The 12,437-nt window shown below is 51.7% G+C and overlaps 1 protein-coding gene across 4 annotated transcripts in view; it reads left to right on the plus strand.

Moving 5' to 3' along the window:
- Positions 1 to 1,382: 1,382 nt before the first annotated feature.
- LOC105464298 (Rho GTPase activating protein 8) overlaps positions 1,383 to 12,437 on the plus strand; it is a 99,507-nt gene continuing 88,452 nt past the window's right edge. For 2 of the 4 annotated variants that reach the window (XR_011614204.1, XM_071080729.1), the window contains exon 1: positions 1,383 to 1,604. Coding sequence is in view for 3 of the 4 variants with exons in the window: in XM_071080729.1 (XP_070936830.1) it covers positions 1,424 to 1,604 (181 nt within the window). In the remaining variant the exon portion in view is untranslated. The remainder of the gene's footprint in view (positions 1,605 to 12,437) is intronic. The other 2 variants (XM_071080727.1, XM_071080728.1) reach the window with 2 other exon arrangements.

The following is a 12,437-nucleotide window of genomic DNA, read 5'->3' on the forward strand; positions in this document are numbered from 1 at the left end:
AAAGTGCCCACCCCAGGCATGGGTGCTGTGCGGGACGGGGACGCGGCCCAGGCGGGAATCGGGGCGCCCAGGGTGCGATGTGCGAGGGGTCCCTGAGTGCGCGTGCTCCGCCCGACCCCACCCTGTCCCCCTCCCCCTACACACAGGTGGACCCAGTGTCAGCTCGTGCACCTGGGAAATCGCTCCCGCACTGTAGCAGGGGCGGGGGGGCGGGGGGGGCGGAGCCTGCCCGGGAGCCACGTCCGGGGAGGGGCCAGGTGAGCTGTGGACCCGGAACGCAGGTGGGGGCCGGCGGGGTCCGTGGCTATTTAAGGCGGGCGGCGGCGGGAGGGAACGTGCAGGGAGGGGCCGTGCTCCTGGGGGGGGGGGGGGGGGTGCCGCGGGGGCTCTCAGGGCGTGCGCGGGGACAAGGGGCCGCTGGCCAGGTAGGGACGCCCAGGCGGGCGCGACGTCACGTGCGGCAGTGGGGAGCCCCTCCGGCCGGCGCGCCGCCTCCAGTTCCCCTGTGGGCTCCAGACTCCTTCTCCCTTCACCTCCTTTCTTCCCCGCCCGCCACCGTCCCCTTCTCTGCTTTTTCCCCTGTCCTGTTCCCTCTCACCCCGCACGGCCTCCCCCGCCCTCGCCTCTCTCTGCCTGGGTTTTGGTCTGGTCTGGCAGGAAGGTGTCAGCTCAAACGTTCCCTTTTTGCTTCTGTCATGGGGTCTCGGGTTAGGCCGGGTCAGCGCCTGGGGGAGGCACCCCCTCCCCCTCCCAAACCTACAAGGTGGGTGAGGTCATTCTGGTTTCACAGATGAGAAAACGGAGGCCGGAGCAGGTGCTGCGCTGATTCAATCTCAGCGGTTGGGTGTCTGGTCGGTTCAACACACAGCGGGTGGAACCCCCAGGAGTTAAAAGCAGAAACTTTTTTTGTTGTTGTTTTGACACTGAGTCTCGCTCTGTCGCCAGGCTGGATTGCAGTGGCGCGATCTCTCCTCCTGGGTTCACGCGATTCTCGTGCCTCAGCCTCCAGAGTAGCTGGGATTACAGGCGCTGACATCACGCCCAGCTAATTTTTGCATTTTTAGCAGAGACAGGGTTTCGCCATGTTGGCCATGCTGAACTCCTGACCTCAGGCGATCCGCCCGCCTGGGCCTCCCAAAGTGCTGGGATTACTGACGAGAGCCACCGGCCCCCGCCTAAAAGCCCAAAGTTGAAACTAATCCGCTAGCAGCCTCGGAGATCGTCAGGAAGGCGGAGAGGCCCTGCCTTTCACTGTCCCTCAGTCCTGGGTGGAGGTGGGTGGGGGGGCGGGGGCTCCTGAGAATCCCTGGGGCTCTGTCACACCCTGGCTTGGAAATTTCCCAGGTGCTTTGGGAGGAGTGTGAAGGCCTCGGAGAAGGAACCGCAGAGTCCACCGGGAAGGAGGGCGGGATTGTTTGGCGGGATGGGGACAGGGCCTTGGCCACCGGCTTCAGGCTTTTGTGTCAGAGGCTGTGTGGATTCCAGAGGGCTCTGTGCCCTCCCTCGCTTCCCTGTGAACAGTGTTGACATTTGTCCGGCTGGGAACTCAGCACTTAAGACTCAGCCGTTTCAGAAGTCGATGTCCTTTGGTTGGCCTCCCTGGGGTGCGTTTGAGGGGAGACCCTCTGGGCCCTGCGCTGTGGGTGAGGGTGTCCTTGCAGGAATGCTCCTGCAAGGAGGCTTAGCTGCGGGGGAGTGCACTGCTCCGGAGTCCTGCCCCACCCGCCTTCACGGAGAGTCTCCCTGGAGCTCCCTGGAGCTTCTGGCATCTTGTTGTGTCCAGATTTCTGTGTCCCTGGAAGGCAGAGGACCTGGCTGAGTGACTCTCCAAGTTAGGTCTTTGGGCTCCCGTTTTCTCACCTCTCAGATGAGTGTCATAAACCTTCAGTTTGTCTTGAGGCTGGGGAAGTCGGGGGTGGGGATAATGTCCGGGCTCAGGAGAGGCAGGCACTGCACTGCTCAACAACCATGATGGGGCCTGCCTTTCACTCCCTTGACCTGGAGTCAGTTGCTGGCCACTCTGCTTGGTTTCCTCATCTGCAAAATAGGGGCCACGTCATTACCGACTGACTCATAGGGCCATTGGGATAACTAAATGAGTTAATGCATGCGAAGCGCAGGCGTTCCTGTTTAGTGGTCTTGGTTCTGTCTCCTGACCTTTTGGGGGAAGGTCTTGCCTGGGGAGACGAGAGAAGAATGCTCTTTGTTTAGAGCGTGCTCTTTCCATGCTGAAGGCCAAGGCCAAGCCGTTCTTTCTTCAGTGGCCTGGACAAGAGCAGTGACTTTCCAGGGGAGGAGAGTGGAGCCGGTGACTGTCCAGAAGGAACTGGTTGGGTAGGTCTGAATTCCTGAAACTCCTGGGTAGCTCCCCACTGCCTTCCCCTACCTGGCCATAAAATGAAAACAAGCAAAGGAAACTCGGACGGGGCAGTGGGTTTGTCTGGGCTGCAGATTAGTGGCTCTCGGCTGGGGTGGGAGGCTCTGAGGCCCCTGCAGCTGGGACTCCCACCTGACTCTCCAAAGCAGACCCCACGCTGTTGTAATTCCTTGGGTTTATTTTTTCATTTCAGTTCTTTTTATTTGTGGAGAATTTTAGACATTCAAAGGATGTACAATGAGCCGCCATCTCCCAGCATCAACCATAGCCACCCTGCAGCCACCCTGGCCTGTGCTAACCCCCCCCCAGCCCCCTCCCGCCCTGTACACCTACCCCCACCCTTCCTCCAACTCACCCCACCCACCCCATACACCTACCCCCGCCCTTCCTCCAACTCACCCTTCCACCCTCTCACCCCTTCCCTCCCCTCCCTATTCCCCATATCATTTTACAGCAGCTCCCAGACCTCACACTCCATAAATACTGCAAGGTGAATCCTTTTTCTAAAAATTTTTTTCCTCCAGCTTTATTTAGGCATAATTGGCAAACAAAAATAGTGCACACTTACAGTGATCAATGTGATGTTTTGATATATGAATGCATTGTGATATGTTAGATCAAGCCTGAATCCTGCCCCCGCCACTTTTTTTCCCGCATTACTGCCGTACTATTCGTATTTAAAACGATTAGCAACAATTTTTTATTTTTTCCTTTTTTCGAGACAGGGTCTTGCTCTGTTGGTCAGACTAGAGTGTGATTATAGCTCACTGCAGCCTTAAACTCCTGGGCTTAAGGGATCCTCCCACCTGAGTATCCCAAGTAACTCAGACAGGTTCACACTACCCTGCCTGGTTTGTTTTTAAATTTTTGTAGAGACAAGGTCTTGCTTTGTTGCCCAGGCTGGTCTTGAGCTCCTGGGCTCAAGCAATCCCCCCATCTTGGCCTCCCAAAGTGTTGGGATTACAGGTGTGAGCCACTGCGCCCGGCAGCAACAAATTCTTAATATCAGCCAATGCTCAGTCAGTATTGAATTTCTCAATTGCCTTAAATATTTAATTGTTGGGTTTTTTTTTTGGTTTTTTTTTTTTTTTTTTTTTTTTTTTTTTTTTTTTTTAGACAGAGTTTCGCTCTTGTTGCCCAGGCTGGAGTGCAATGGCTCGACCTCGGCTCACCACAACCTCTGCCTCCCAGGTTCAAGCGATTCTCCTGTCTCAGCCTCCCAAGTAACTGGGATTATAGGCATGCACCACCATGCCTGGCTAATTTTGCATTTTTAGTAGAGACAAGGTTTCGCCATATTGACCATGCTGGTCTCAAACTCCTGACTTCAGGTGATCTGCCCATCTTGGCGTCCCAAAGTGCTGGGATTACAGGCGTGAGCCACCATGCCTGGCCCTTTGATCTTTTAAATTCCTTCCAAACTTTAACCCCCACTCCTTCAGAATGTTTTTGTTGTTTTGTTTTTGAGATGGAGTCTCACTGTGTCACCCAGGCTGCAGTGCAGTGGCCTGATCTCAGCTCACTGCAGCCTCCGCCTCCTGGGCTCAAAGGATTCTTGTGCCTCAGCCTCCAGAGTAGCTGGAGTTACAGGTGCCTGTCACCACACCTGGCTATTTTTTTTTTTTTTTTTTTTTTTTGCATTTTTAGTAGAGAGAGGGTTTCATCATGTTGGCCAGGCTAGTTTCGAACTCCTGACCTCAAGTGATCTTGGCCTCCCAAAGTGCGGGGATTACAGGCGTGACCCACTGCCCCCAGCCTGTGCTGCTTTTTCATAGGAACCAGTGGCCTCCACCTCGGAGGTACAGAGGGAGATTCCTGCATGGGGTCACAGAGGGAGTTGGAACAGGTGGAAGGCACAGGGCTGCCTGAAGTTCTCCAGGGACCCGTGGCAGTTTCCTCTCTGGCTGCAGGGAGGGCAGGTCTCTTTGGGCTGGCTAAAGCGTAACCAGATCTTTCTGTGAAGAGTCATCTGAGGCCGGGCGCAATGGCTTACACCTGTAATCCCAACACTTCTGGGAGGCCGAGGCGCTCAGATCACGAGGTCAGGAGATTGAGACCATCCTGGCCAACAACAATTAGTCAGTTGTAGTGTGCACCTGTGTGCACCTGTAATCCCGGCTACTTGGGAGGCCGAGGCAGAATCACTTGAACCCAGGTGGCGGAGGTTGCAGTGAACCAAGATCGTGCCACTGCACTCCAGCCTGGGTGACAGAGCGAGATTCTGTCTCAAAAAAAAAAGAAAAAAGCATCTGAAAGCCAAGGTTGGGTGTTTGGGGGCTCCGTGAATCCCACTTTAATTTCCCAGGAGGCCGGTGAGGAGGTAGATTTGAATTGAGACTGAGTCATTGAATTGGACTTTAGCCAATGATGATGATAGAAACCATCTGTGGATCACTTCGTGCGCTCCAGGTAGTGGAGAGGTGGGGGAACATGGCGTGTGCAAAGGCCGTGAGGTGGCAGTGGGGGTGTATTTGAGGGGCAGCCAGGAGGCCGGTGTGCCAGGGCAAAGGGAATGGGGTGGGAGTGAATGACATGAGCTCTGGAGGGCAGCAGGTTCAAACCACAGGCTCTTTCAGGCTTGTGCAGGGGTTTGGATGTTACTCCAAGAATGACAGAAAGCCCCTGACAGACGGTTGTCATGGGAGGTGCTGAGTAGGCAGTTTGGTTATTCAAGTCTGAGTTGGAAGAGAGGTCGGTCCTGAGATCCTGGTTTGGAAGTGGAGGACACGGATTTACCGTTTTTTAGGGAGGAGAAGAGAGAGCCCAGGGTCCCCCCAATAGGCCCAAGTGTGGATGGTAGGGATCATGGCAGAGGCCCCAGCTGCATCCACTTCAGGGACAACCTGGAATGACAGAGAAAGAGGTGAACAAGGTGGATGGTGGGGGTGACCCTGGAGTGTGAGTGGAACCAGGCCGGGCCTTGGATCCTGGGCTCTGTCCCAAGCCCTCTGCTTGTTCTTTTATTCAACAGACCTCCCAAGTCCCTGCTCATGTCCCCAACTCCGGGCTGGCTGAGTGCGGAGACTCAGACGTGAGTCAGACGTGGCCCTGCTGTCAGGGCACATGCAGTGATGGGTCAAGAAGAGCATTCAGGTACATGATGCAGACTGATGAGGGCTGTGATGGACCTGAGGGCTGCCAGAGCCCACAGGAAGCCCCTGTCCCAATCTGGGGTAGGCAGGGCATCTGGAGCATCAGGACGCTTTTGGCTGTAATTAACAGAAAACACAACTCTGAACCAGCCCAAAGTCGAGGGGGGGATGCATTGGCCCCTGTAGCTGCAAAAGTCTGGGGATAGTGTGGAGATCAGGTATGGCTTGATCAGGAATTGGCTATTCCCTTCATTCTCTGTGGGCTGCTGGGTCTGCAGAGGGGCGGCAAGTTGGCTGCAGTCCCCCAGGTCTCATCTGCATACCCAGCTGCATGGAGAGACTCCCACAGTGGTTCTCTATTGAGAAACAGGATCTTCTGTCTCAGAAGCACCTGGGATACTCAGGGGCCTGAAGGAACAGATTCCTGTGGTCAGGGAGATTGCCTTGTACTGATTAGCTCTGACTTGGGTTCCTGAATTAACCTTTGAAAAGGGAGATACGATTACTCTTAGCCTAATTGGGCAGGCCCTGGGAGGTGGGACAGCCCCACCTCTTGCAGCTGGAGGGTGTGCAGGTGAGAGTTGTGCACCTGAATGATCACCTGGGTGCCCTTGCGCAGGGCAAGAGATGCTTGGCGTTCCCTAAAGGCTGCGTGAGGAGCTCTGAGTATTGACCCACAGGAGAGGGGGTGGCCCCAGCAGCCCTTTAGAGACCCCCTTGCTCTTTCAGGGTGCTGAAGTTCCCTGGGTTTGTGGGCAGGCTTCTGACAAGGTCTTGATGCAGGTCACAGCTTGTTTGGACTTTGCTGCTGCCACCTTTGGGGGTCTCATATATCTGCCTGAACAGATGGCCTTGCGCATGCCGTCTTGCCAATGTTGGGGACGCAGTGGTGGTTGTGATGAAGACTGGGTAGTGAGGGTCTGTATTAACAAATTCGTGCATACCTGAGACAAAAGAGTGGAAGTTACTTTTTATGGGATCCCACTGGGGGACCCTGGAATCCCAGCTCAGTAGTGACCCCCATTCAGCCATGAGCAAGAGCTCCTGTCCCCATCATCCCCGGACTTTCCCAGGAGTCACTGGCCAGTGTCTGCCTCAGGTATGACTCTGTGTAAGCTTCTTTGTCTCTGGGTCTTGGAAGCTTAGGCCTGGGTGGCGTCAGACCCATCGCCGCCTCCTCCCAAGGGCCCTTGATCAGAACCCCCAGTTCCAAAACGAGAGCCTGCATTGTGCACATACCACAGCGAGCTCTTCCTCTGTATGCCCTGCACATTGGACGTGCCGCTCAAATTAAATTTGGTGCTAATTTGCCTGAGGTAAGTAGGTGTTAATTTGTAGCTACAGCATTAAGATAATTGCTGTGAGGGTCTATTTGTGTCATGTGCAAATATATTTTTACAGCAACAAACCATTTTGCTGTGAATTATAAATAGAACAGTTGGGTGATTTGACATCTCCTTTGCATAACATCCACTCTGCCAGCACGCCTGTTCGGGTCCACGTCTCTAATGAAGGGCTGCAGCCAGCCCAGCCCCACAGATGCTGATGGTTCCTATGTGCCCTTGTCCCCCACCCTGGGGGAGGCTCCAAGAGAAAGGGCTTGGCAGGGAGGGTCGGGAGGGAGTTGAGGTGTGTGCAGACTCACATGCAGGGTGAGGCAGGCTTTAGGGGATGGAGCTGCTGCTCTGAAGCCCACTGGGCAGGAGAAAGGGCCCACTTGTAACGTCTGGTTTATTTTCACTTCATTTTGATGATTACGAAGGACCTGCATGTGCCAGGCCCTGTACTAGGTACCATGTTTACTGTTTGAGCAAGTCCAGGCATGGGCTTGGTCCTCATGAAACTTTGATCTGCAAAGAGAGGCCCGTGTTAACATTAGCAAACGGATTACGGAAATAAGTGCGGTCAGCCTTCCATATCGGTGGCCTCTGTAACCGTGGACTCTGTATCCATGGACTCCGTATTATGGTTTCCTCATCTGTGGATTCAACCAACCACGGATTTAATGTATTGGGAAAAGAAAATAAATGGTTGTGTCTGTACTGAATTTATACAGACTTTTCTCATTCCCTAATCAACACAATGTAAGAACTATTTACGGGCATTTACATTGTGTTAAGTATTACAGGTAATCTAGAGGTGATTCACAGCATACAGGAGGATGTGCATACATTATATGCAAATACTACACCGTATTACAGCAGGGGCTTGAGCATCTGCGGATTTTGGTATTTGCCAGGAGTCCTGGAATGAATTCCCCAAGGGACATCTGTAAACTTGCACCTGGTTGAGAGCTATGAGTAATGGATACAGGGAGCTAAGAGTATATGGAGAGGGGCCTGCCATGCTCCTGTTTGAAAAGAGAGAATGTATTAGTTAATTTTTACGCTGCTGATAGACATACCCGAGGCTGGGTAATTGATAAAGGAAAGAGGTTTAATTCACTTACAGTTCAGTGTGGCTGGGGAGGCTTCACAATCCTGGTGGAAGTGAAGGAAGAACAAAGGGACGCCTTACATGGCAGCTGGCAAAGAGAGAATGAGAACCAAGCAAAAGGGGGTTCCCCTTATAAAATCATCAGGTCTCGTGATACTTATTCACTACTATGAGAACAGTGTGGGGGAACCCGCCCTCATAATTCAGTTACCTCCCACCAGGTCCCTCCCATAACACGTGGGAATTATGGGAGCTGCAATTCAAGATGAGATTTGGGTGGGGACACAGCCAAACCATATCAGAGAATTAACAGAGGTCAGAAGGACAGATAGGAGCAGACCTGCAGGTGGGGGCTGTGGTGTGATGAATCTTAGCTGAGCACAGTGGTTCATGCCTGTGATCCCAGTGACCTGGAAGGCTGAGGTGGGAGGATCACTTGAGGCCAGGAGTTTGAGACCAGTTTGGGCAATATGGTGAGACCCAGTCTCCACAAAATAGGGGACAAAGCCAGGTACAGTGCTGTGCACCTGTAGTCTCAGCTACTCGGAGGCTGAGGCGGGAGGATCGCTTGAGCCTGGGAGTTCAAGGCTATAATGAACTATGATCATACCACTGCACTCCAACCTGGGCAACAGCATGAGACCCCATCTCTAAAACAAAAAAATCTTCATTAGGTCTTTGTCCCTGGTTCCTGGCAGAGCTCCTAAAACCCTTGGAAGAGCATCTTTTGTTTTTCACTATGAGTTCTTTTTTTTTTTTTTTTGAGATGGAGTCTCACTGTCACCCAAGCTGCAGTGCAGTGGCACGATCTCGGCTCACTGCAGCCTCCACCTCCCGGGTTCAAGCAATTCGTCTGCCTCAGCCTCCTGAGTAGCTGGGATTACAGGTGCCCACCACCCCGCCTGGCTAATTTTTGTATTTTTGTTAGAGATGGGGGTCTCACCATGTTGGCCAGGTTGGTCTCAAACTCCTGACCTCAGGTGATCCACCTGCCTCAGCCTCCCAAAGTGCTGGGATTACAGGAATGAGCCACTGTGCCCAGCGATTACAAGCTCTCTTGACCATACTTGGGTTTGTACTGTAGATAGCTGCAGGATGGGGGCTGTCCCAGAGGAACCAGTCATGTGTTTGAAGGTTGGAGCTATCAGTCCCTCACAACCTGTGGGGAGGGAGAGAGACTGGAGTGTGAGTGGATCACCAATGGCCAGTGATGTATCCAGTCACGCCTACATAACAAAACTTGGGTCAAAATTGTGAACAACAAGGCTAAGGGCCTGTTTTCATGCTGGTTGGGAAGGTGGGGAGAAAAATGACTTTCCTTTATTCAGTGCCAGCTCATTCAATGAGCTAGGTGCTCAGAGCAAACTTACAGCCACAGATAATCTTCAGGCCAGGTGCGGTGGCTCACGCCTGTAATTCCAGCATTTTGGGAGGCTGAGGCGGGTGGATTGCTTGAGGCCAGGAGTTCAAGACCAACCTGGCCAACGTGGTGAAACCCCATCTCTACTAAAAATACAAAAATCAACCAGGCGTAGTGGTGCATGCCCGTAATCACAGCTACCCAGGAGGCTGAGACACGAGGTGGTGGCTGCCAGAGTCCCTGTCATGGAGGAGTGTTTTTCTCTTTTTTTTTTTTTTGAGACAGAGTCTCTGTTGCCCAGGTTGGTGTGCAATGGCATGATCTCGGCTCACCGCAACCTGCTTCTCCTGGGTGCAAGTGATTCTCCTGCCTCAGCCTCCCGAGTAGCTGGGATTAGTGCACCACCATGCCTGGCTAATTTTTGTATTTTTAGTAGAGATGTGGTTTCACCATGTTGGCCAGGCTGGTCGTGAAATCCTGACCTCAGGTGATCCGTCTGCCTCGGCCTCCCAAAGTGCTGGGATTACAGGCATGAGCCACCGCGCCTGGCCTAAGCCACTGCACCGGGCCATGTTTTTCCCTTTGAGCAGCCCTGGGTTTTGGTGAGCGTCGTCCTGTTCTCCATCATCTTTCACCTGCGGCTGCATCATCCACCCGCCATCTTGGCCTGAAACACTTCCTGAAAATCAGCTGAACATATATGTGGTCTATTCGAGACTTTCTGTCCTGTTCCCCTGACCTGTGTGTCTCTTTCTGCCAACCCCACACTGTCCTGATTAGTGTAGCTTTCTAATAGGTCTCAAGATCAGAACTTCTTCCAACTTTCTTCTTTTTTGAAATTGCTTTTGCCATTCTGGGCCCTTTTTAGTTTCAAATACATTTTGGAAACAGTTCATTAATTTCTGTGGAAAAGCCTGCTGGGATTTTGGTTGGGATTGTGTTTGAATCTCTAGATGGATTTGAGAAGAATTAATGTCATAACAATATTGTGTCTTTTAATCCAGGAGTGTGATGTATTTCCCTGTATCCTTAGGTCCCTTTACTTTTTTTCAACAATGTTTTGTAGTTTTCTGTGTAAAGGTTAGGCACCTCTTTTGTTCTCTCTCTGAGTATTTTGTAATTATTGGTGTTATTGTAATTGTCTGGGTTCTTCCTGCCCGCTACACAGAAAAACCAATTCACTGAGACCGCAGGATTGCAGTAAAGAAACAGTTTCATTGATTCAAGGCCAACCCACACAGGAGAACGGGAGTTATTACTCAAATCAGTCTCCTTGAAAATTCAGAGGCTAGGCTTTTTCAAGGATATTTTGGCAGGCAGAGGGCTAGGGAATGGGTGCTGTTGATTGGTTGAGGATGCAATCGCAGGGCTGTAGAAAATGATCCTTGGCCTGGCGCCGTGGCTCATGCCTGTAATCCCAGAACTTTGGGAGGCCGAGGCGTGTAGATCACGAGGTCAAAAGTTCAAGACCATCCTGGCCAACATGGTGAAACCCCGTCTCTACTAAAAACACAAAAATTAGCCAGGCATAGTGGCATGTACCTGTTGTCCCAGTTACTCGGGAGGCTGAGGCAGGAGAATTTCTTGAACCCGGGAGGTGGAGGATACAGTGAGCCGAGATCGTGCCACCCATTCCTGCCTTGGCAACAGAGCGAGACTCCATCTCAAAAGATAAAAAATAAAATTCTCTTTGTCTACTGAGTCTACTTCTGGATGGGGACTACAGGACTCGAGTCATGAGTCTTGGGTGCAGGTGGAGTCATCTGCCAGGAATTGCCAAAGGCCAATCTTTGATTCTTTTTTTTTCTTTTTGAGACAGTGCCTCACTCTATCGCCCAGGCTGGAGTGCAGCGATGCCATCTCGGCTCATTGCACCTTCTGCCTCCTGGGTTCAAGCAATCCTCCTGCTTCAGCATCCTGAGTAGCTAGGATTACAGATGCCTGCCACCATGCCTGGCTAATTTTTGTATTTTTAGTAGAAACCGGGTTTTACCATGATGTCCAGGCTGGTCTTAAACTCCTGACCTCAGGTGATCCACCCGCTTTGGCCTCCCAAAGTGCTGGGATTGCAGGCCTGAGCCACTATGCCCAGCCTAATCTTGGCTTCTACAGTAGTGATGTTATCTGTGGGAGTAACTGGGGAAGATACAAATCTTGTGACCTCCGGAACAATGGCTGGTCACTACGCCTAGGTCTTTGCAGAATTCAGACCCGTCTCATTAATCCTCACCTTGTAGCCTTTTATTAGTTTTATAAAGATGATTTAGTTTTGGGAAGGGATAGTATCATTTAAACTATAAACTAAACTTCTTCCAAAGTTAGCTTGGCCCATGCCCAGGAACGACCAAAGGCAGTTTGGAGGTTAAAGGCAAGATGGAGTTGGTCAGATCAAATCTCTTTCACTGTCATAATTTTTTCACTGTTATAATTTCGGCAAAGGCAGTTTCACTGTTGTTGATGGTTTTTTAAGTTTTAATTTTCAGTTCGTTCGTTGCTGGCATATGGAAATAGAATTGATTTTTGTTTTTTTTTTTTTTTTTTGAGACGGAGTCTGGCTCTGTCTCCCGGGCTGGAGTGCAGTGGCCGGATCTCAGCTCACTGCAAGCTCCGCCCCCCGGGTTTATGCCATTCTCCTGCCTCAGCCTCCCGAGTAGCTGGGACTACAGGCGCCCGCCGCCTCGCCCGGCTAGTTTTTTGTATTTTTTAGTAGAGACGGGGTTTCACCGTGTTCGCCAGGATGGTCTCGATCTCCTGACCTCGTGATCCGCCCGTCTCGGCCTCCCAAAGTGCTGGGATTACAGGCTTGAGCCACCGCGCCCGGCCTGATTTTTGTATATTAAGTTTTTTCAAAACTTTGCTAATTTTGTTTATTGGTTCTAGTAGTTCCTTTGTAGATTCCTTAGGGTTTTTATTTAGATGATCATGTAGTTTGCAAGGAATTTTTTTTTTTTTTTTTTGAGACAGATTCTTGCTCTATCAGCCAGGCTGGAGTGCAATGTCATGATCTTGACTCACTGCAACCTCCACCTCCTGGTTCAAGCGATTCTCCTGCCTCAGCCCCCCAAATAGCTGGGACTACAGGCGCACGCCACCATGCCTGGCTAATTTTTGTATTTTTAGTAGAGATGGGGTTTCACCATGTTGATCAGGCTGGTCTTGAACTCCTGACCTC

The sequence above is a fragment of the Macaca nemestrina genome, chromosome 15, assembly GCF_043159975.1.
Source record: "Macaca nemestrina isolate mMacNem1 chromosome 15, mMacNem.hap1, whole genome shotgun sequence".
In the NCBI taxonomy this organism is placed as follows: domain Eukaryota; kingdom Metazoa; phylum Chordata; class Mammalia; order Primates; family Cercopithecidae; genus Macaca; species Macaca nemestrina.